Here is a 24979-nt window from a genome sequence, read left to right on the forward strand (position 1 = left end):
TAGATCCCGATTCTCAGCTATTACCTCGATCCTGTTAAGAATTGGTCCAGTTATGTTTGTGTGTGCAGGTGTTTGTGTGTCACAATGCAGGTCGTAGGGGGTTGTACTGAGGGTTTTGCAATATTGATCAGATGATCACATACGGAGATCTTCAGACAGCAATGGCAGACAGTGCACAGCCTGCAAAACTCCAGTTCCTGTATAATTTGGGATTTGAATCCCATCGAGGGAAATAATTCCAACCAGGTAAAAATCGATTCTCCCGTCCCAGCCTCGTTGGAACTAGAGAGTTCAAAGAATACCTTACCCCGTGCAGTCTTGATATAAAGGACATTGGAAGGGTCTTTTCAACTCTTGCTTTGTGTGTTTCCGAGCATGATCTATGTTACCTTTATTCGTGAACTTTGAACAACAGGTGCGATGGTAACCACACGAAGCCGATGAGTCAAATGCAACAAGTCCAGAGTTGAACCTTCTGCCAACTCCTTTCAGACCTATTGAAATCCCTCAGAGCGCATGGCAAATTTCATTGGTCGAGACGGCGTATAATTTTTTTCAAAAAATAATGCTAAACTCAAGGTTTTTTGGAAGTGCAAACAAGGTGATTTGTGTTCTTGTGTTCAAATATATAATTAAATTGAAATAAAATAAGTTTAAAGGCTGTTGAAAAAAAAAGACAGAAAGTCTAACAGCGGCATACCTGGGCTTGTTTGATACTTTAGTTTAAGAGGATAGTATGACCTGGGTGAAGATACCAGGTAGCAAATAATGTAAGTATTAAATTTGTTTGATGTACCCTAAGTCTCGAAACTGTCTGTCACCATGGAGATGAAGAGATTGCATTGAGACACCATATTGTTCATTCGATATGTTGGTCAGTTAGTCAACACTATCAAAGTTTCTGTACCCACCGTACCCAGTCATACCCAGCTGCTCCTGGACTCTGTGTCCTTCTCTCCTGACAAGGTGGAGAAGTTCTGTCAACCCTCGACTCTGATTCTGCAACTGGACCAGACGTCATCAACCCACGGGTTCTGCTCTGCTGCTCTATCTCACCCTCTCTGTTCTCTTCACCCACTCTTTTGCTCAAGGTCATCTGCCATCAGCTTGGAAATCAGCAAACATGACCGCTTTACACAAAAACTTGCAAAAACAGATCCTTGCAACTACAGACCAATCAGCCTTCTCCCAATTTATCAGCAAAGTCATGGAATCCATCATTGCTTCGGATATCAAATCTTTCCTCTTCTCCAATGGCTTGATCTCTGATCATCAATTTGGTTTCAGACCAGGTCACTCGACTCTAGACATGCTGCTTCTGCTGTCTCAACAATGGATGGAGGTCCTCAATGCCAAACAGGAAATTAGAGCGGTCTTTCTTGACATATCACGTGCCTTCGATACGGTCTGGCACCCCGCTCTGCTCACCAAACTCTCCTCCGATGGGATCCATGGAAATCTCCACGCATGGCTTGCGGACATCCTCTCTGGTCGTAGTCAACACGTGGCCCTGAATGGGTTTCTCTCATCTCCCCTTCCTGTTCAAGCTGGAGTTCCCCAAGATAGTGTTCTGGGCCCTGTGCTTTTTCTGGTCTTCATCAATGATCTCTCTGACTCTTGAAAATCCTCTCTATCTCTTTGCTGGTGACTCCACTCTCTGACGCTCCATTCCTCATCCCTCAGATCGGCAGTCTACATTCTCCTCACTCTCTGCAGACCTGGACAAAATCACAGACTGGGCAAACAAGTGGAACATGTCTTTCAATCCTGACAAATCTCACACTCTTACGATGTCTCTCTGAAAAGACCGACTGGACAACCCTCCCATCTACTTTCTGAACAATCCTCTCCAAGAAGTTGTGTCACTCAAGCTTTTGGGTCTCACTATCTGCCATGATCTTTCCTGGCAAAACCACATTTCCAAGCTGGCCTCCAAAGCCAGTCGCAGACTGGGCATCCTCCGTCATGCGAGGTCCTTCCTTGGCACACCTGAGCTCCTCACCACATACAAGGCTTTCATCCGCAGCTCAATGGAATACTGCTCTCCCCTCTGGGCTGGTGCTCCTGCCTCACACCTAGCTCGGCTTCACGCTGTTGAAACAAAAGCGTTCAGAATCATTGGAATCTCCCGCGATGAAGCTAACTCCGAGGGCCTTTCACTCACTCACCGCAGGCAGGTTGGTGGTCTTTCTGTCTTCTACCGACTCCTCTCTGGCCTAGCTCCCCCAGCTCTCTCGAGGCTCTGTCCCCCAAATATTCCTACAGGTCGCACAAGATCTGCCAGTAACCATCTTCTGGTGAAATTGCCAAAATCAAGACTCTCTATTCACCTTCACTCCTTCAATTCCTCTTTACTCCCACCTCTGGAACAAACTCCCTCACCCTGTTCAATCCCATTCCTCTCTCCAGGTCTTTAAAACAGCTGTTCACCACCATCTCTTATCTTGCTCCATCCAAAACCTTGATCTCTTCTACTCCCGTTTATTCACCCCAAATCCACTTTTTTTTTTTTTGAAATACCGACTTTTTCCTTTCTTGGAAGTTCCAGCAGTGGCCATGTGTTTTATACTCCCCCCCCCCCTTCCCATGCCTCTGCCCCCAAGCCCCCTCCCTCCCACAGATCTCCCGTTGTCCCTGTCCTGTTATCTGCTGTTGTACTTGTGTGCTTCCCTCTTTCTCCCCATCTTGTTTCCCGCTCCCTTTTTTGTATGTTTTGTGTGTCCCTTCGTTGTTGTTTCTTGTGATTGATGTTCGCTCTTCCAGGAGCCTCGATCTTGTACACAAAAAAAAAGGAAAGAAAAGTGACCTCAGCACCATCCCGACACACACCACTCACTGTGTGTGTTACAGAATGAGGTGTTTTACTGCAACTGGAGTGCAAATCCTGCCACCAACCTTGAGAGCGGACCCATGAGTTGGTACTCATTTTGCTGACCTCATGTCCAGGTAGGCCTACCTCTCGACCATCCTGCCAGCCCTACAGTATAAACGTATACAAATGTTTTCTGCACCTTCCCGAGCTTAATTCCCATTACAATCCTCCATGCAAATCAACATGACATCTGGGAGAACAATAACATGCGAAGTTGCAAAAACTTATTTCAAAGAAAACGTCACCATTTGCATGTGTTACAGACGGTTACAGCAAAGGAATCATGGGAATAATTTCGGGGTTCAATTGAAAACTTGAATGCAATCAACTGCCAAGGTTACTCCCGATGCACCTATCTAATGATCGTGTTGAAATTTTAAATAGGTTCGGTAAACCCCCGGGTAACCCAAAGGAATCTAACCCACCGACCAATGCGATTCGTGGGAATACAGAGTGAATTGCTGAGATTATGTCGACAGTTGGCAGGCAGGTGGGGGCGCTCAGAGATGCACAGACACAAGAAAAGAGCGCCGGGACTCGGTGATGCAACGCATGTGGAATGCGGCCGCGTCGAGCACACAATGGCTCCCGTTAATGGATCCCGAGCTTTCGCGCCGCATCTGCCGCGGGGGGCGGCAGAGTGCCGAACACGAGGCTCGTTAACATAATTTATACCTGCTGCTACACCGCTCCAAGGTACGCTCGTCGGACGGGCCTCGTATTACACGCCAACGTGCTTTTGACGTGGTACCTTTGGTGTGCTTTTGATGGATATTGAACAGAGATGCACGACGTATGCAAAGGTAATAAACTCGAATTGGATTAAAAACGTACCTCGTGGCCAGTGCAGGTGGTATGCATTCGTTTGTTAGAAAGTGTGCAGTAATTATTTGCAACATGAAGACAGTTTATATATATAAGATAATATATCCCACTATAATAATAATAATAATTCATTTATTTTGTATAGCGCTTTTCCAGAAGCCCAAAGGCGCTTTGACAGAGTGGAAAACATAATGCATAACAATACATGAAAACAACAATTGCAAAAAGACAAGAATCAAGAAAACAAACAGCAGCGATATACGGCATATATATAAGACAAGAATCAAAAAGACAAGACAAGAATCAATAGGGAAATATTTAAAGCAAAAGGAGGGAGAAGGAGAAGAGATAGTCAGGGGTTAAATGCTGTGGGTTGAATGTTGAATGCAGCGTATATATATAAAGCTGTTTCTAACCACTCACTGAGTGTCTGATATTAATGTTCCATACATTCTGGGTGTCGTGGAAGCCGAAAATTGGCGTGCCGACGGACATCGAAGCCGGTGCAATGGGAAAAATCACAGAACTGTCGGAAAACATCCTTAAATGAAAATTTATGTAAATAAACTGAACCCCCCCCCCCCCCCCCAAAAAAAAAACAAACATCAATCGATATCTAGCATTTGAAAATTGTAATTTCTATAACTGTAAACTGTGAAATAAAAATCTCAATGAAAATTTACGTAAAAACCATAAACACATCCATAAAATAAATAAATAAACCTAAATTAATATCTAGCAGCAGGTTGATGATGTTTGCCTATAATCATAAAGCTTCGATTTATTATTTGTACCTGCGTAGGAAGCACGGTTTGTTATTTCTTACACAATGTGTAATTGTTATTGCTTACACAATGTGTAAGCACAGTGTGTGTGTGTGTGTGTGTGTGTGTGTGTGTGTGTGTGTGTGTGTGTGTGTGTGTGTGTGTGTGTGTGTGTGTGCGTGCGCACACCATATTGTCCGTATATAAATATATATATATCTATATCAGTCATTATGCGACTCCATACCATCAGTGGTGAACCGCCATTAAGGTATCCCATCCAGCTATCGCTGTACCTTAATGGGATCGATAAGCACCGCCTGCCACACGGTACATTACCTCTGGTATCCACTCATTGTATGGAGTCGCCTGGATTCTGATATATATATATATATATATATATATATATATATATATATATATATATATATATATATATATATATATATATATAATATATATACAGCCTTATGTCCCATTGGGATGAAGAGAATAAGTAAGTGAGTAGCTTGGGTATGCATTGGGTGACATTGCATGTGTATTGATGTCTGTCGTCTGTGAAATGGTCTTAGCTAAAGGTTCATTCCAAAACCTACATTCCTCAACCCACCAACACCTCAAAGTTAAAAAAAAAAATCCAAATATAAATGCTCTATTTCATATATATCTCCCGCAATGTTCTCCCCCGTCCCACGAGTCGATGAACAAACACATTGGATTGTTGTGGTGCTGATGTAGTGCAGGCATGATGGGCCAAATGACCTTCTGTGTCAGTTTCTGGTATTTCCTTATATTTATTTAAAAAGCAAATTCCCAATGCAGGTATTGCTCGAGAAAGTCAGGAGATGCTGCAGAGAAAGTGCAGTATCGATTTGAATATTTAACATCAAAGAAACACAATTGAGTACAATTTAAAAGAAAATAAGTTGAAAACTTTAAAACATTAAAAAATACATTAATCAATAAATGTACGTATTATATAGATTTTCGGATGAAAAAATTGTTTTATTGATGGTCGTTAAGTGAAACATGACCTTCCACACCTGGGCTAAAATGGAAGAGACATAGAAAAGGATTTTGAAAACTCAAAAACAATAGGGGGTTTACTGTAATTTCAAACACCATCGTTCAGCAGCTGGAATCCCGCGGGAAGGCTCATTAGCATAATTTATTCTGACGTCTCGTTGTGAGCCCTACGTCATTAGTGTAAGGGGCGGAGTAAAGCGAGCGCTGAAAGAGAGAATATGTACCGGAGTACACACTTTAAAAAGGATTATCGTGGACATAGAAACAAGCATCTCGTTAACAAAAAGGGGAATATTAAACGGGGAGGAGTCTCCGAAGAAAGAAACGCCGAGGACTTGCAGTGTTTCTGCGCTGGGCGAAGTTTTTGCGGAAGAGCCGTGCGATGAACAGATGCCCGTACTAGACGCGCTCCTGCTGTCCTGCCCTAGTCGCACACCTATGGATGCGGCTGTAGACGGCTGCAGCCATGCAAAGGAAAGGGACCGGAGAGTTCCCACTGCCGAGTGGTTGGGAGGAGGCCCGGGATTACGATGGCAAGGTTTTCTATATCGACCACAATACTCAGCAAACCAGCTGGGTTGACCCGCGTGACAAGTAAGGCGCGCGCGTGCTCTTGACTTGTTCGGAGTGTTTGTTGAGAGATGCACTGTCGATCAGCAACACTGTATAACACACAAGTTGGTCCTATATAGAGCAAGATAAACGTCATCTACTACGATGATGACTATTCTAATATAGACTTCGGGGTGTTTACACTCGGTGAGTTTTGAGGCCGATTTGTACTACACACATCCATACATCCATACATATACACGCATACACATACATATACACACATACATATACACACATACATATACACGCATACACATACATATACACGCATACATATACACATACATATACACACATACACATACATATACATATACTGTCCATATATACGCATACATATACATATACTTATATACACATACATATATACGCATACATATACTTATATACATATACTTATACACACATACATATACTTATACATATATACGCATACATATACATATACACACATACATACATATACATATACATAAACATATACACACATACATAAACATATACACACATACATATACACACATACATAAACATATACACACATACATAAACATATACACACATACATAAACATATACACACATACATATATATATACTGTATGTACTGTATATACTGTATATACTGTATATACTGTATATATATATATATATATATATATATATATATATATATATATATATATATATATATATATATAATCGTTAGATTAAATAAGACGCGGACGTAGCTTCAGGACGTCGATCTTTAATTAATTATTAAAGATCGACGTCCTGAAGCTACGTCCGCGTCTTATTTAATCTAACGATTATTTATTCAATACAAATGAGACGCCCTGCTCGTACTTTGGAGTTTCTACTATTTCTTACAGTTATGTATGTATATATATATATATATATATATATATATATATATATATATATATATATATATATATATATATATATATATATATACATATATACATACATACACATACACACACACATACCTAGATAAATATACACATACATACAGTCTACATACATACAGGCTATATACACACACATGGGTGGGTGACGGGGGGCGGGGTATGGGCGTTATTTAATAATAGAGGAGCGGTATCGGCTCGTGCATGTCGTGCTGGATTTATTTGGTCGAAGCACGGAGTGGCACGATGTACGCATGTGCTAAACAATGTACCACGTGATTCGTGATTACTGAAAGTGTGATGCGAGTCGACATTCCCGCTGCAGTGGAGTGCAACTATGTTCCTTCACGTTTTCTTCCGAAGGAGCTTCTTTGCTCGCCCATAGTGAAATTGTTAGGTAAGAAAAGTTAATGTAGTTCTTACATTGGAGAAAGTGCTAACTGAGACAGAATTGTTTCAATTTTGGTGAAGATTGGAATCCAGATCCAGATAAAAAATTTTTTTTACATTTTAAGTGATTCTTCACCATTGAGTGATCGGGACAAAATGATATATAGGATGACATTTCAAAAAGTTGTGGACGTCTTATGACAAAACTTGTTGGGTGAGTTGGTTAGGCAACAAGAACAAGCCAATTAGATTTATACACATACATACATACATATATACATACATATATACATATATATACACATGCATATATACTCATATTACACACACACACACACACACACACACACACACACACACACACACGTCGTTTGTCTTGATGTTAAACAAGGCTATTTCTAAATATGTAATGGCTTTTTTTTATTTATAGGTGGTAGTTTTAATAAGGACTTGACTAGGGTACAAAACTACACATGTGGCATTGCGATTGATGTTCTATATACATATTGTCGCGTTTCTGGTAATTAAGATCTTTCCAATGAACGAATAGCCAAACAAGGTGTTACTCCGAGGCGTTCAGTTCAATGATTGCGGTATTCGTTACACGCGAGGAAAAAGGGGGGGATTACGAACTTACCTGGACGGCCTCCACCCGATGTCTTCACACCTGTATAAATTAACTCAAACCAACACAAAATTACAATGTCCAAAATACTGGCTTTATTGAAGAATGCCGGTAACACAATAAAACATGATAACACTAAAATTTATATATGGAGCGCTCCCACACACAGATTCAAATACGGACAATGGGAAATATAACGGTAAAAGAAAAACGTGGTATTTAATTGCACTTAGCTCCACTCGACATATCTTGCCATCACTTGCATATCTTGCCTTTACATGCCATCACATCTTGTCAGGACTCCTCCAGGCCCCGAGCGCGCAGTCTGGACGCGGCTCCGTTCTTGGTGGGAACAATGCCTGTCTACGCCCTTGCTCACTAGGCCGCGCTCATGGGCGTGACGTAGGCCTCCCGTGCGAGGCGAACGAGCAAACGTGCAGCCCGCTCTTCCACGCCGTGCTCGTCCACCCGTCCTCTGCACGGAGAACCGCAGTTCCCAGGCTGCGGCTCTTCCTCCGCACAACCACCAGCAAGATGTCCCAACACGGCCGCTCACGATGAGCTTCCTTGAGCCAGGCAGCAAAGTGCCACCGTTTGTATGAGGTCCAGGCGAGAATGCTTAAGAGCGACAAATATCGGTCAGAGATTTCTGAACCCCACACGTAAGAGGACAAAATGTCAGGAACACAATCTTTTGTTCCTCGGGCTCTGACGTCATCTCAACACGTCTCCGTCTCGACCCTATCAGCGAGTTCCATCTTACCAGTCCTTTCTGTCAATCAAACCCTGCCCAATCACTGCTTCTCGGGACGTGGCCTCAAGGATCTTTCGTCCTGTGTGCTTCCAAAGTCAGGGTCGTCAGCGGCAGTGCTTCATCCCTGGCTTCCGGTGGTTTTTATATAAGTGCATTTAATTAGGGTGTCTATTGTGTGGCTTGACAATGTGTCTCGTGCCGTGTCAAAAGCTACAAAGGGAATAAATTACAGAGGCCACTACACAAAGGGGATTAATTAACATAATCACTAAACTAATTAACATGACCCCACCCCTCGTGATGGAAACGAAGATGCACTTAATCCAAACACACAGAGCTGACTTATTTTCATCGAGGTTTCTACACAGCATTCGGAGCACCTACCTATACATTCTACCTGCACTAAGGTATCACTACCCCCTACAAACGTAACAATATATTATATATATATACTGTATATACATAAGGGAGACATAATACCATCCATCAAATTATTGCTCTATGGTCAAACCTGGTGTTGGCTTAACGGTTAAGGTGACTGGCTTAATATCCTAGGGTCTTGAGTTAAAGCCCCCGTCATGCCATTGAATTAACACCGGCGGGTCGACTCGGCATGTTATCCTTCCGAGGTCGGCAAAATGAGGACCAACTAGCTGGTAAGGGAGAATTGCATCAGCGCCACAGCCGTGCCCCCAAAAAATGATGTAGCCAAGCTGCCACAGGCTGCATACGAATGAATAAATAAATAAATAAATTGCTCTACCAACACATGCTGAACTGCAGTGTCAAAACCTTGTCAGAACATCACATGTGCCTCCCCTCCTCCCCCACCCCCTCCCCCACTCCCTCCCCCAACCCCACCCACCATCTAAAAGATTGAGGCTTGTGAAAGAGCGAGGTGAATGAGTGTTTGAATAAGTGGAGCAACTGTTGGATACAATAAGCAAGGGAATGGATGAACAGGAAAAGAGTCTGGAAGGAAACTGCATCCCTTAAGAAAGAGGATCTGGTTATGAAGGATTCATAGGATAATATATATTGTGGTTAAGAACATGAGGTGGTAGTGCACCATCTGCTTAAAGTTCTGGAGGGAAGACTGGGATTGAACCACCTTTGCAAGGTGGTTCCACATATGGGAGAAAGAAGCAATATAAGAGTTGAGATGTGCAGTAAGCTCTGATTTTGTCTCTTTAACCTATTTTTTATGATTCTGTAGGTTTCTATTTTTAAGAATACATCCATCCTTCAGTTGTTGGGTTTGCTTGAGAGAGTAGTGGGAGCTGAACCAGAGGAGAGGGGGTAAGAAAAAGGGGAGGCCATCGATGGGTCTGTGATGTAACAGCAAAGGGCCTTGCGTTTCACCCTCATCACGAGAGATTCCAATAATATTGAGAGCTTTAGACTCCAAGGAATCCAGGCGAGACAGATATGATGCTTCATTCTGGAATAACCTTTGATTTACAATGACTTTTGCTCATTTTGACCAATAGGACATCTGTTTTTTTAACTCTATGTAGTACTTTTTTGGGGAAAAAATCCCCCAAAAAAAAATGGATGAAATTAAACTTGTTTTATTTTGGATATATTTATTTGGCAGACGTTTACTGGGATCCACAAATGCCTACAGAGTACAATCGGACCCCGCTATTTGCGGGGGATCCGTTCCTGGAAAATCGGCGAATAGCGAAACCCACGAATAGCGGGGCATTGTTTCAATGGAAAAAGGGGGGATAGGTTCCTGAGTCGCGAAAATCCACGAATAGAGGACCAAACCATTAACGGCGAGGCAAACTCCATGAATGGTGACGCAAACCCAAGAATGTCGACAATAATCCACGAAGGTCGATGAACGTCCCAGAAATGACGAGACAAAACCCACGAATGCCGGCAATAATCCACGAATGTCGATGACAATCCGCGAATGAATGCCATGCCATTGTTTCAGTGGGAAAAAGGGAGACAGCTAATTGCACTAATACAGTCACGTGAAAAAGTAAGTAGACCCCATGTAAAGTTTTGACTTTTTCAACATATTTCAACATACAGCTATTTGATCTTCATTTCAACAATATTGATAGATAAAGGTGATATAAAATAACAAATATCATTAAACATTTACATTTTGTAGTCCATTGTATAATTTAAATAAACATAAATGCAAATTTCACATGTGGAAAAAGTAAGTACACCCTTGGCTCTAATAGGTGGTATTGCCCCCTTTGGCAGAAACAACCTCAAGTAGGCGTTTCTTATAACTGTCTACCAGTCTCTCACATCGACTGGGAGAAATTTTTGCCCACTCCTCCATGCAGAATTCTTTCAGCTGTGCGATGCTTGAGGGGTTTCTTGCATGCACAGCTCGTTTCAAATCCCCCCACAACATCTCGATGGGATTTAGATCCGGGCTTTGACTTGGCCATTCCAGAACCCTCCATTTCTTTCTTTTCAGCCATTCCTTGGTGGATTTACTGGTATGTTTAGGGTCATTGTCATGTTGCAAGATCCACTTTCGGTTGAGCTTCAACTTCTCCGACAGATGGCCTGACATTATCCTCAAGCACCCTCTGGTACAATGTTGAATTCATAGTGGATTATATGATGGTGAGCTGCCCAGGCCCTGGTGCAGCAAAGCTGCCCCAAACCATAATATTTCCGCCACAACGCTTTGCAGTTGGTATCTGGTTCTTGTGGTCAAATGCTGTCTTTGGTTTTCGCCAAACATGTCTTCTGGTACTGTGGCCAAATAGCTCTACCTTTGACTCATCTGTCCAGAGCACATTGTTCCAGAAGTGCTGGTCTTTGCCTAGGTGTTCATTGGCAAACTTTAGTCTTTTGCCCTGATGTTCTTTCTGGACAGCTAAGGTTTCCTCCTGGCACACCTCCCATGTTGATCAAATTTGTGCAGCCTCTTTCTAATGGTAGACTCGTGCACTTTGACATCAACAGTGGCAAGAGCTACCTGTATGTCTCGTGATGATATTCTGGGGTTCTTAGAGACTTCTTTCAGCAACTTGCGGTCTGCTCTCGGGCTGAACTTGCTGGGGCGGCCTGGCCTGAACAAGTTGGCAGTTGTTTGGAATCTTCTCCACTTGTAGATTATCTTCCGGACAGTCGAATGATTGATTTCAAATTGTTTGGAGATCTTTTTAAATCCCTTGCCAGAGTCGTAGGCATCTATAACCTTGGTTCTGAAGGCCTCAGAGAGCTCTTTTGATCTAGGCATGGTGACACCGCACACTTCAACAACAAAGAGCGAACCAAACTGAATGCCTTTGTTTTAAATAAGACAGGTTCCTCCAAGATCCTCTCTAACAATGTTCTAATCATTTGCACCTGAGCTGGTGCACCTGATTCTAATTTTAGGTATTTGATGTAGTGATAAATGTAGGGGTGTACTTACTTTTTCCACTTGCGAAATTTTGCATTTATGTTTATTTAAATTATACAATGGACTACAAAATGTAAATGTTTCATGATATTTGCTATATTTTATCACCTTTATCTATCAATATTGTTGAAATGAAGATCAAATAGCTATATGTTGAAAAAGTCAAAACTTTACATAGGGTGTACTTACTTTTTCACGTGACTGTAGATACTGTGGAGTGTTTTCATTCTGTACAGTTACTCGCAGGGATGACGTGTTATGCAGCTGGTGGGATATCCCACGAAGCAATGTTTACCTGTGAATGGTGGAATATCATGTGAAGCTGTTCACAGTGTTAATGGCGGGATATCCTGCGAAAGCCGTGAAAACGCTAAACACATGGCAGCTAACGCAGGAGCAGGTCATGCTCGCGGCTCATAGAAGATGTTTTTTTTGCGTATGTCCAGCTGTTTTAATCATGGCAGGTGAAAGATGGGATTTTAAAAATAAATACTGTATGTCAAGCTAACGGCTCGTGGATTTTTTTTTTTTGCGCTCCTTAAAAACCACGATTTTGCGGAACACAGCCGCGAATAGAAAAAAAAACCGTGAATTCGCGGGACCATTTTCCGCGAATAGAGAAACGGGTTGCATTTTATCACCCGCGAATAGCGGAAACGCGAATAGCGGGGGACTGTATTTGATCATCTCATCGTGTCATATACAGGAGGGCCTTGCCATTCACGGGTCCCCCTTTGTGGATTCGATCGTGATGAATTTATCGAGGCAAGTTTTGTGGATTGCGGTTTGCAGATTTTAGAGTTGAAGTACCTAACCCCATTTTCCCCATTACCCCTCAAATTTTTGCATCATACATTTGCATTTCTCTGGGATTTTCAAATGTTTCCTCAAAAATACTCAATCTCAAACGAGGTTAGAATTGTCTGCCTGGATATATCTCAGACATTCGACACAGTCTGGCGCCATGCTTTACATGCCAAGCTCACTGCGCCTGGAGTATAGAAGACAGTCTTCATTCCTGGATTTCTGACTTCTTCCACTCACATAGTCAATGTGTTGCAATGAATGTAACCCTCTCCTAATGGAGGTTGGTGTTCCCTACCCCAAGTTAGTGTTTTAGGCCTATTGTTATTGCACATTTATATATATATGACCTCTCCGATGTCTGGAAAACCTTTTTCCTTTTTTGCAGATGACTCCACATTGCCTTACTGTACTCCATCCCTCTGCGAGGCAGATAGCAGCTGTGTATCTCTCCTTACTGATCTGGAAGTGATTAGATACTCATCTGATAAATGGAACATGTCCTTCATTCCTGGGAAATCTTCCTCTATCACTCGGGAAGAATCATCAAACGAACCCACCTATCTATTTCCATGGCCATCCACTGGAAGATGTTCAGTCTCTTGACTATCAGCCATGACCTTTCCTGGGCCGATGACGTAGCAAAGCTGGCCTCCAAATCCAGCTGCCATCTGGGCATCCTCTGGGCATCCTCAAAATTATCGGAATCCCATTGATGAGGTTAAAACACAGGGTCTGTTGCTCTGGCCTCTGCCATCGTCGACAGACTGGTGGTCTCTCTGTTTTCTACCATCTATTCTCTGATATTGCTCTTTCTGTTTTCTCTATGTGAATGATATTCCACCATTCTGATATTGCTCTATTCTGACCCCCTCTATATACTCCAGGGTGCATGCATTCCTCCAGTAATGCCCTCCTGGTTAAACTTCCAAAATCCAGGCTGACTGCACACCTCAACTCTTTTATTCCTTACTTCTCCTATCTGTGGAACTACCTTCCAGTTGCTGTTATATTTCACTCTTCCATCCAGCGCTTGAAGCAAGCAGAACATCGCCATCTCTTGTCACCCCTAATTCTGACCAATGATCTTTATTCCCCACATGTAACCTGTCTTAACCCACCAATCTTACATGCTAGTTTCAGTGTTTCCTTCCCTCTTCCTTCTCATTTCCTGTTCGTTCATTCCCTTGATGTTTTTATCGCTGTCATTTATACCTTGGTCACCCCTGAGCCTTGCTCTTTAAAAAGAGGAAAATTATTGATGAAGCTTACAAATAAATACGTTTAAAAACATTTTCAGTGGTTCATCTGTTAAAATGCCATTTTATTTTAATAGCAGCTTTTCTCAGTGGGTGTGCAGATTAATGTTTGTGTAATCTACAAGTTAAGGTGTGCATGATTTACTGGTCATGTAAGATAGTACATGTATTATTAGGCCTACATAATGGAATGTGCAATGTGGATTGTGAATAATAATATGATAACACATGAAACTCTCCAACGAGGAAGGTAAATATCTATAGGTTAAGCTATAAGTTGAAAGTTTGACCAGTGAGCTTGTATTGCCAGGTTGATTGACTGTAGAGACACAGCTGAGGTCATGGATTTACTGATGTGGACCCATGGCCGAGGTTGTTCATAGATTCTGGGCTTAAAGTATCCAAACTTCCATAACGAAGGGAGCCCACCTGATGATCCATGCATTCAGAAAATCTGTCGATAGCTTAAAGGTTACTATGGTTCCTACTTTAGGTATATAAGCTTAGAACTATTAAACGGTTTGCGATCAAAACTAGAAGGAGAATTTCTTTGCAATACATGTCCCCTACCACCGGTCCCAATGCATGTTTTTGTTCCAAGCAAAAAGTGCATAACTCCGTGAAAAATTGACGAAACGCCCCCAAACTCAAACTTGCTCTGTAACTTATAATAAAGCCATGCACCGAGTTCCAGTTGCATATGTTATAGGGTTTGGGAAAAAGTTCAGAAAACCACACGGGTGGGATGGACATACGGACTGACTGACTGACAGACAGAGAGCAAACCTATAGTCCACTCTGGGTAGGGGACTAATAAAGTTAACTATCTGTATAAGGTGTTTTGAAATTGCTACTATGTAAATGTTAAGATAATGCTATGAGAATAGCAATTGCTGCTCAACAATTATGATTGCAATTGTTGTGGGGAACCGATTTATGAAAAAATATCTGCCTGTTCCATCTATCAGTCAAAACAAGCACTGCACGAAGTAACTACACTGATTTTGCATCAAACAGAATAGAGCACCAGACCTCCTTTCAGGCTTGTAGATGCATTTTTCTTTTCTACTTTGATTCATGGTTCCCAACAGCAAACCGATCTAATGTCATACATGACACATGTTTCTCCAATATATTTTGTATTAAACCAGATTTCTGAGGTGCATGATCAGTGTGGCTCCCTTTGCATAACTTTCTGCAATGTAGGCCACGAACTGCCTGGCACTTTTATTCATTGCATTATGGGTACATTCCTAGCATTCCTGCATCTCCTGGTGTTTCACGACCCAGGCCTGAATAATAGTTTTGTTCTTGTACGTTTTTAAGCATGTATAATTCATAGAATCAGATAAAAGCACGACACTACTCATAAATCATGCATTTTGCAAAGTAAATGACAATTGTTTGTGTTATATATATATATATATATAAATATATATAAATATGTATATATATATGTATGTGGTCATGCACCTTTCAACTGCTGTAAAAATATACATATATGTAGATATTGTCATGTCACTACCCTGTGTGGTGAACACCATAGGGTAGCACGGATGACCAAACAAGCGTTCAGTTCAATGGCGGAGTTGATACGCGTGGGGAGCAAACGGGGGAGCAACCGGAGTGCTTACCTTCCCGGATCCCAACGCAGTCTTCAACCTGTAATAAATAAACTCGAACAACACGAAAATGTACTGTACAAAAATACCGGCTTTATTAAAGAAATACCAGTAATCGAATAATGCACGATAACATAAAACTAAATTCCTAAATGGAGCGCTCCCACAAACAGACTCAAAAACAGACGATGGGATAAAATAACTGGAAAATAAAACGTGTTATTTAGTAGGGGACTTAGCTCAAATTGGCTGGGGTGTCTCGTCAGGATTCGTCCAGGCCCCAAGCGTGCAATCCGCACGCGGCTCCTGCCTTGGTGGGGAGAAGGCCTCAGTTGCCCTCGTTCACTAGGCCACGCTTGTTTGCGTGATGCAGGCCTGCCGTGCGACGCGAACGGTAGGCATACAGCTTGCTCTTCCAGCCGCGTCTGTAAAACCGCAGCTCTGCCTCTTCATAACCACCAGCAAGATCTCGGAACACGGCCGTTCACGATGAAGCTTCCCCGTGTAGAGAGCAAAGCACAACCATCCACTTATCGCTTTTGGAACGAGAAGGCGCAAAAGGGAATGTTCGCTCGCAATCCCCAAACGCCAGAAGCAAGGGGGGGGGGGGGGGGGGAATGGGACGAGGAGAAGATACCGGTACACAACCGTTCACTGCCAGACCCAAAACCGAGGCAGGGAAAAATGTCCGCCGCTCTAAGTCCTTTGTACGCGCTGCTCTCGTCAACTCCCGCTGCCCCTATCTCATCCAGCTGTGCGTGCCACGTCTACCAGTGCTTGTCAATCAAAACCCTGAACAATCGCTGCTCTTTGGGGCGTGGCTTTCGGAGCTGCCTGTCCTGTGCAATTTGCAAGTCGGGGTAACAGCAGCAGTGCTCGATCTGGGTTTCCGGTTATTTTTATTATTAATTAGTGTAGTTATTGGGTGATTTTGGCGTGATGTTTAGTGCGGTGTCAAAAGGAACAAAGGTATAGATTACAGAGGTATTCACCAACAGGGAAATAATTTACCCATAATCCCTAAGCTAATTAACAAGCCCCACCCCTCGTGATGGGGACGAAGGTACAAGCTTAACCCGACAGTCTGGTCTAATACAAATTCCCTACTCATTACATGGGGTGGTTTTTCTTCTTCACGACAATCGGAGCACACTAATCAATGCATTCTACCTGGTTCTAAGGTAATCATTATCTACCCCCTACAAATGTAACTATATATATATATATATACCATATATATATATATATATATATACATATATATATATATATAGAGATATATCGAGATATATCGAGACATATCGAGACATATCGAGACATATCGAGACATATCGAGACATATCGAGACATATCGAGACATATCGAGACATATCGAGACATATCGAGACATATCGAGACATATCGAGACATATCGAGACATATCGAGACATAATATATAGAGATATAACCAGGAAGAGAAATTAAGGAATCAGAGACATCTTGAAGGAGGAAAGTTTCTGTTGAGCAGATCAAGTCTGGTTTGTCTGAAGCAATTGTATGGAGAGATCAGTCAGGTTTGAGCGAAGGCCCCAGATGTTTGAGGTCCATACCATTAAGGAAGAGGGAGGGGGAGCATCGTATACGGGACAAGGGAGGGGAGGGGTATGGAAAGATGAGGGGGAGGTAGGGAGAGCTGTTGACAGTGTGCCGGAGAGCTAGGACAAAGGTTTGATGGAGATGGGATGAGGCACAGTGAGGTGTTTGAGGGTGGCAGAGTGAAGTAGAAGGTTGGAGGATGTGGAGGTGTGATTTGGAAGGCAGAGGAAGTGGGGAGGAGGAAGCTTTGTGGAGGAGTTAAGAGGCAACTTTGAGGAGGAGGAGGAGTGAGAGGGGAGAATTGAAGTAAAATGGTGAGGAAGGAGTTTTGAGGGGAGGCGTGAGGGGGAGATTTGAGTGGTGAGGGGGGAGTGGTGAGCGGAGAAGTCTGAGGGGGAGTTCAGCGCATAGAAACGGTATTGGGAGGGAGAGGTGTACAATAATTGATTGATTGATTGCATAATTAAAATCAATAAAAAATAATCATAAAATATTTTCTTAATCAATTGGCTAATGGCATACCTAAACCACCAGTGCTTCATCCGAAACTGTAACTTTATGAAAATTAATTAAATAAGTCATTAATTGGAAAAAATAAATAAATAAATTTATTGATCAATAAATAATCGATTAATTGATTAATCAATAAATCAAAAATATCCTTTATAGCCACATCACTTGGTCACTGTCGTGTCCAAATATCAGCTTCCTCACTCAAAAGGTGCCTGAGATATTGCCCAGATGAGAAAGAAAATAAATAAATGATTTATAATGAAAATAAATAAATAATCATCATAAAATAATTAAATAATTAATCAATTGGCTAATAGAATACCTAAACCACCACCGTTTCATCAGAATCTATAACTGAAAAAAATAATTAATTGAGCCATTAATCGATGAATTGATTAATCAATAAATCAAAAATAGCCTTTATAGCCAAATCACTTGGTCATTGTCGTGTCCAAATATCAGCTTCCTAGCTCAAAAGGTGCCTGAGATAATTTTCAGAAGAGAAAGGAAATAAATAAGTACTCAATTAATCGATAATAATTAAGTAACTAATCTATGAATTGATTAATCAAAAAACAAAAAATATCGTTTTTGCCAAAGCACTTACTATTGTGCCGAAATTTCCGCTTCCTAGCTCAAAGGATGGCTGAGATATTGCTCGGACAAACAAACAAACAACCAAGAAAGCAAGAAACCGGAGTGAAAGCTAAGTACTCCCTTTCAATGTGCATCATTGCCGGGCTCCCTTTGCGCCCCCCGGGCCCCCTTCATTCCCCTGCCTCCCCCCCCCCCGGCCCGGTAATGACGTCATGCAGCACCTGGAGATGGAATAGGAAAGGAGCGGTGTACAATTGCCTGTGACAGTTTTTACGGCGTAGCCTATCAGGCAGAGCCGTCTAGAACAGTGTTTGTCGATTTGTATGTATGTATGTATGTATGTATGTCCCCTCAAACGTATACCAATCAGAGCTGAGGACCTGGTCACATGACAGGTGATGTGATTACGTCTGATGTCATTACGGCAGTGCTGCGGCTGACTCTCCACGCATCGCCATTTTGATTGATATGCCGTTCATGCCAAACATATTGTCGAACTTGTCATACATCACAATCGCCATGCTCTACCTTCACGTATTTAATTCTGTGTGAAACGCAAACAAACCGATTGTTAAAATGACAATCAAATATCGAAAGCATCGGCGTTACGTCTCTTCCAACAATACGGTACGTATACGCCTTAGGCGTTATGACTCACCGTCCACTTCGGACAAATTAAGCCCAGGTTTCTTGATACAGTGGTATCGTTTCAGTCGTATCGTTTTCGTAATAATAATAATATTGTTATGAATTTTGGGGTAGAGTGAGGTAGATCTGTGTGGGTATCATGCTCCGACTGTTGTGAAGAAGAAGAACCATCTCGATTTACATAAGCAGGGACCTGTCTACCCCGGATTTCGGATTAAGTGTATCTTTGTGATCATACAAGGATGATCCTTATGTTAAATAGAGTAGGGATTATGTTAATTCTTTCGGCTTCTTTCGGATTATGTTAATTTTGGCTTCACGCCGTTGAAACCAAAGCTTTCAGAATCATTGGAATCTCCCGCGATGAAGCTAACTCCGAGGGCCTTTCACTTAATCGCCTCAGGCAGGTTGGTGGGCTTTCTGTCTTCTCCCGACTCCTCTCCGGCCTTGCTCCCCCAGCTCTCTCTGGGCTCTGTCCCCCAAATATTCCTGCAGGTCACACAAGATCTGCCTGCAACCCTCTTATGGTTAAACTGCCAAAATCAAGACTCTCTGCTCACCTTCACTCCTTCATTCCTCTTTTCTCCCGCCTCTGGAACAAACTCCCTCACTCTCTTCCATCCCACTCCTCCCTCCATGTCTTTAAAGCAGCTGTTCACCACCATCTCTTATCTTCCGCCATCCAAAACCTTGATCTTTTCTACCCCCGCTAATTTCACCCCGGATTCACTTTTTTTGAAATACCAACTTCCTTCCTGGAAGTCCTTGCAGTGTCCTTGTGTTTTCTACTTCTCCCAACCCTCCCCCCCTTCACACGCCCCCTCCCCCCAAGCCCTCCCATAGATCTCCCAAGGTCCCTGCTCTCAAATGTTGTGTTTGTGTGCTTCCCCTTCTCTCCCCATCTTGTCTACCTCTACCCTTATTATGTTTTGTGTGTTTGTTTGATTTTTTTTTTTGTGTGATAAATGTTAGCTCTTTCACGAGCCTCGAACCTGTATACAAAAAAAAAAAAAAAATTCCCCTGTGTGTGAGACCTGTGATCTATCCATTGTCCCATATGGCAATACACCAATGGACACTAGGTAGGCCCAATAGCAGCGCACGCACTAATTAAATCCCCCCAACAATAAAACTAACCGGAACCCAGATGACGCACTTGGGCTGACAACCCCAACCTGGCAGACACACATTGCTCAGGCAGGCCGAGACCCACGCCCAGAAGGAATCGCTATTGGGCAGGAGTCGACCAACCAAAGACTAAAGTAAGGAAGGACTTGGTGATTGGCCAGGGACGGGGCAAGAAGCTTCCCTCAGATTAGTGGAAGGAAGGGAGCAAGCATCGACATACTGATTGGCCATCGACCATGGCTTGAGGAGGAGAGTGCGAAGCGCTCGGCCAATGGGGAGGGACTGACGTGAGAAGAACATTCGAGAGGTCGAGAGGTGACTGACTGATTGGCAGAGACAGAGATAGAGAGAGAGCTGACGTCACGAGACGCCCGATAAAACAACTGGCTGGACACCATTTTGCCCTTCCTGTTCTGGTTCCCTCTCATTGGACTGCCTTCTCGTTTTGGATCACTTCTCGTTTGGACCTCCTTCTTGACCCTGAACCCTTGCTATTGGGGCAACGACGGACGGTGGAGAGACGGTGGGGCGCTGACGATTCTCCTCCCCTGTATTCGCATGCGAGCAACGAGCGTACAAGTGAGGCATGCCGCTGCAGCGTATGCTGGCATAGCAGCGCGCGAACAGGGCGCATTGAGGCCTGGTTCATGCCAACGACTGGGTGGCCTTCCTCCCGCCAACACCGGAGCCGCGTCCGGACTGCGTGTTTCGAGCCTGATGATCCCTGACACACCATCCGATTGAGATAAGCCCACGCACACACGCACAGCCCCTTTGTTTTCATATATTCTCCTTGTTTGTTTTAGACGTCTGGTGTAGGAGCGCTCCATTTTAGAATCGTAGTTATTTAACCAGCGTGTTTCATTGTTCTCGTGTTCCGTTAATAAACCTATTATTTTTGTACATTCTAATTCCGTCTTCGGTTGAGTTACTTTCCTGCAGGATTGAAGGCTGCCGCGTGGGACCGACAGGTAAAAGCTTCCCGCATCTTCTTCTTCTCTTTTCCTCCCGTGCTTGTCTGGTGAAATCCGTATTTGAACTGAACACCTTTGGAGTTAAAGCTGGCTTTGGCTATCCGTGATTTCCCCGGTATTAACCAAGGGGGTGTCACGCGACAATATTAAAGTAAATATAACCATAACACTTTAATCCCAATGTCGTGAATGTAAAGTTAATGGATTGAAGCAGTGTAACTGCGGAAGTAAGGAATTCACCTCGGTTTTTTAAAAAAGAATATAATTTTTGTAATAATAACGTAACGTTATTATTAGAGTAAATCTAATCGTAACACTAATCCCTTTGTAGTGACTGCAATGTTACTGGAGGTTAATATATATCTTATGTATATTAAAGTAGCGGCAGTTTTGTGTCCAACGCTCATGCTACGTCATTGCGTACATGATGTCATTACGGCATAAACACCTGCTCACTTCGAGTTCGGCACGAAGGGTCATTCCTCTTTGGGGTATATAGATTACAGTCGATTTATGGTAGGGTCTCGAGAACATTGGGTGTGTGTTCATTTACCAAGTTTCTTGTGGAGAGATCGCCAAGTGGTTTAAGCATTCGAGCAAGCACTCCATCCAAAACCGTTAAGGAATGGCTGGCTTGGCAAGCGCTAGCTAGCGGCTTGGTAAATGAGCACACTTCAAACCCTTGTGGGGTATATAGATTACAGTAGATCTTTGCTCGGTTCTGTCAGTAAAACTTACCTCATGGATGTCTGGATTCCTCCAAATTTCTTTGTTTAATGTTATAAATAGCATTAACGACTGTTTAAAAAGCTAATCATGTGTGTTTGTGGTTTATAATATTTTAGAAGCCCGGCTCCGCTGCTATTAGACTTTTAGTCTTGTTTTTTAATGGGTATTAGAAATAATGTGGCAATTTGAATATTGAGCAGTGCATCTTTATTTATGACGAGTACATTAAAACAGTCACCAAAGAGGGTCTGGAAAGCATTTCAGAGGAAATTCCCAACATCTCATATACCTTCTTCCAAAACAGTAAATGCATTAGTGCAAAAGATGAAAGATACAGACTCATTGCAAAACACGAATAAGGGTTTTTCAGGATGGCTTGTTCGTGTTTGTGCTCCAGAAACTATTCAACATGACCTGCAACACATGGCGAGAAGTCCATGCAAATGATCAACAAGATGACTCTCAGCTGAAACAGGAATCAGCAGCACACCATTGTGAGGAATACTTGAGGAAACCATTGGGCTTTTCCTTACAAAATGAAGTTTTTACAGGCACTTAGTGAATATTATCGCAGAAGAGGGTATGGATTTTGTAACCACTTTTCTGAAGCACTGGAAAATGATGACCTCATTTTCTCTGAGTGCCACGTTCACATTAATGGGATGATGAATAAACAGAATTGCAATTTTTAGGAATTGTAAAAGCCGCAAGAACATGAAGAAAAATCACTTCAATCTCCTAAAATCAGTCTGGACTGGATTGCGTTTGTCACAAATCTCCTATCTATATTCTTTTTGTTGACCTTAATATCAAAACAGCATTAATTGTGACATCAGACCGTTATCTTCACAAGCTGAATAGTTACTCAGGGGGAGAAATAATGAAAATCTGTGGTTTCAACAAGATGGAGCCACATCCCACATCTCTAATGAGTGTTGTGCTTGGCTGAGGGAAAAAATTCCTAATTGCCTTATCAGTCGCAGAACTGAATTCCCGTGGCCCACATAACCCCCCGAGTTTTCATTGATGGATTTTTTTTTATGGGGACGACTCCATGAGAGAATGTTTCCATTGAAAACGACCACAATTGCTGATTTGAAAGATGCATTTATTCATTATCTCAGGAGTTATGCATGCAAGACACCATTCAGAAAGCCATGCTGAACCTGTTGCTGCTCAATAGAAAATGTACAGAACAGAGGGGAGATCATATGGAGCACTTGATATTGAAACTTACGGATTGTACAAATATTTCACATTAAAATATTTTCTCATATCTGTCACTGTTGTCGAGTTTCCACTCATTTTGTCATGTATATGTATATGTGTGTATGTACAGTCACGTGAAAAAGTAAGTACACCCCATGTAAAGTTTTGACTTTTTCAACATATTTCAACATACAGCTATTTGATCTTCATTTCAACAATATTGATAGATAAAGGTGATATAATATAACAAATATCATGAAACATTTACATTTTGTAGTCCATTGTATAATTTAAATAAACATAAATGCAAATTTCACGTGTGGAAAAAAGTAAGTACACCCCGACATTTATCACTACTTCAAACACCTAAAATTAGAATCAGATGCACCAGCTCAGGTGCAAATGATTAGAACATCGTTAGAGAGGATCTTGGAGGAACCTGCCTTATTTAAACCTCAGACATTTAGTTTGGTTTGCTCTTTGTTGTTGAAGTGTGTGGCGTCACCATGCCGAGATCAAAAGAGCTCTCTGAGGCCTACAGAAAGAAGGTGAAAGATGCCTCAGAGTCTGGGAAGGGATTTAAAAAGATCTCCAAACAATTATTTGAAATCAATCATTCGACTGTCCGGAAGATCATCCACAAGCGGAGAAGATTCCAAACAACTGCGAACTTGTTCAGGCCAGGCCGCCCCAGCAAGTTCAGCCCGAGAGCAGACCGCAAGATGCGGAAAAGTCTCTAAGAACCCCAGAATGTCATCACGGGACCTACAGGTAGCTCTTGCCACTGTTGATGTCAAAGTGCACGAGTCTACCATTAGAAAGAGGCTGCACAAATTTGATCTACATGGGAGGTGTGCCAGGAGGAAACCTTTGCTGTCCAGAAAGAACATCAGGGCAAGACTAAAGTTTGCCAATGACCACCAAGGCAAAGACCAGCACTTCTGGAACATTGTGCTCTGGACAGATGAGTCAAAGGTACAGCTATTTGGCCACAGTACCAGAAGACATGTTTGGTGAAAACCAAAGACAGCATTTGACCACAAGAACCTGATACCAACTGTAAAGCATGCTGGTGGAAATATTATGGTTTGGGGCAGCTTTACTGCATCAGGGCCTGGGCAGCTCACCATCATAGAATCCACTATGAATTCTTCAATGTACCAGAGGGTGCTTGAGGATAATGTGAGGCAATCTGTCGGAAGTTGAAGCTCAACCGAAGGTGGACCTTGCAACATGACAATGACCCTAAACATACCAGTAAATCCACCAAGGAATGGCTGAAAAGAAAGAAATGGCGGGTTCTGGAATGGCCAAGTCAAAGCACGGATCTAATTCCCATCGAGATGTTGTGGGGGGATTTGAAACGAGCTGTGCATGCAAGAAACCCCTCAAACATCGCACAGCTGAAAGAATTCTGCATGGAGGAGTGGGCAAAAATTTCTCCCAGTCGATGTCAGAGACTGGTAGACAGTTATAAGAAACGCCTACTTGAGGTTGTTTCTGCCAAAGGGGGCAATACCACCTATTAGAGCGAAGGGTGTACTTACTTTTTCCACATGCGAAATTTGCATTTATGTTTATTTAAATTATACAATGGACTACAAAATGTAAATGTTTCATGATATTTGTTATCTTATATCACCTTTATCCATCAATATTGTTGAAATGAAGATCAAATAGCTGTATGTTGAAATATGTTGAAAAAGTCAAAACTTTACATGGGGTGTACTTACTTTTTTACGTGACTGTATG

The 24979-nt window shown here is 42.3% G+C and overlaps 2 protein-coding genes across 2 annotated transcripts in view; one reads left to right on the forward strand and one right to left on the reverse strand.

Moving 5' to 3' along the window:
* Positions 1 to 24979, reverse strand: part of LOC144888467 (uncharacterized) — a 790732-nt gene that overhangs the window by 417244 nt on the left and 348509 nt on the right. The gene's annotated exons all lie outside the window — the stretch shown is intronic.
* Positions 5674 to 24979, forward strand: part of LOC137437540 (protein WWC2) — a gene marked incomplete in the record, with an annotated part of 166311 nt that continues 147005 nt past the window's right edge. Inside the window, 1 exon segment of the mRNA XM_068131946.2 lies at positions 5674 to 6081. Within this exon segment, the coding sequence (XP_067988047.2) occupies positions 5954 to 6081 (128 nt within the window).

This window comes from Myxine glutinosa, chromosome 12, assembly GCF_964187855.1.
Source record: "Myxine glutinosa chromosome 12, kmMyxGlut1.1, whole genome shotgun sequence".
In the NCBI taxonomy this organism is placed as follows: Eukaryota; Metazoa; Chordata; class Myxini; order Myxiniformes; family Myxinidae; genus Myxine; species Myxine glutinosa.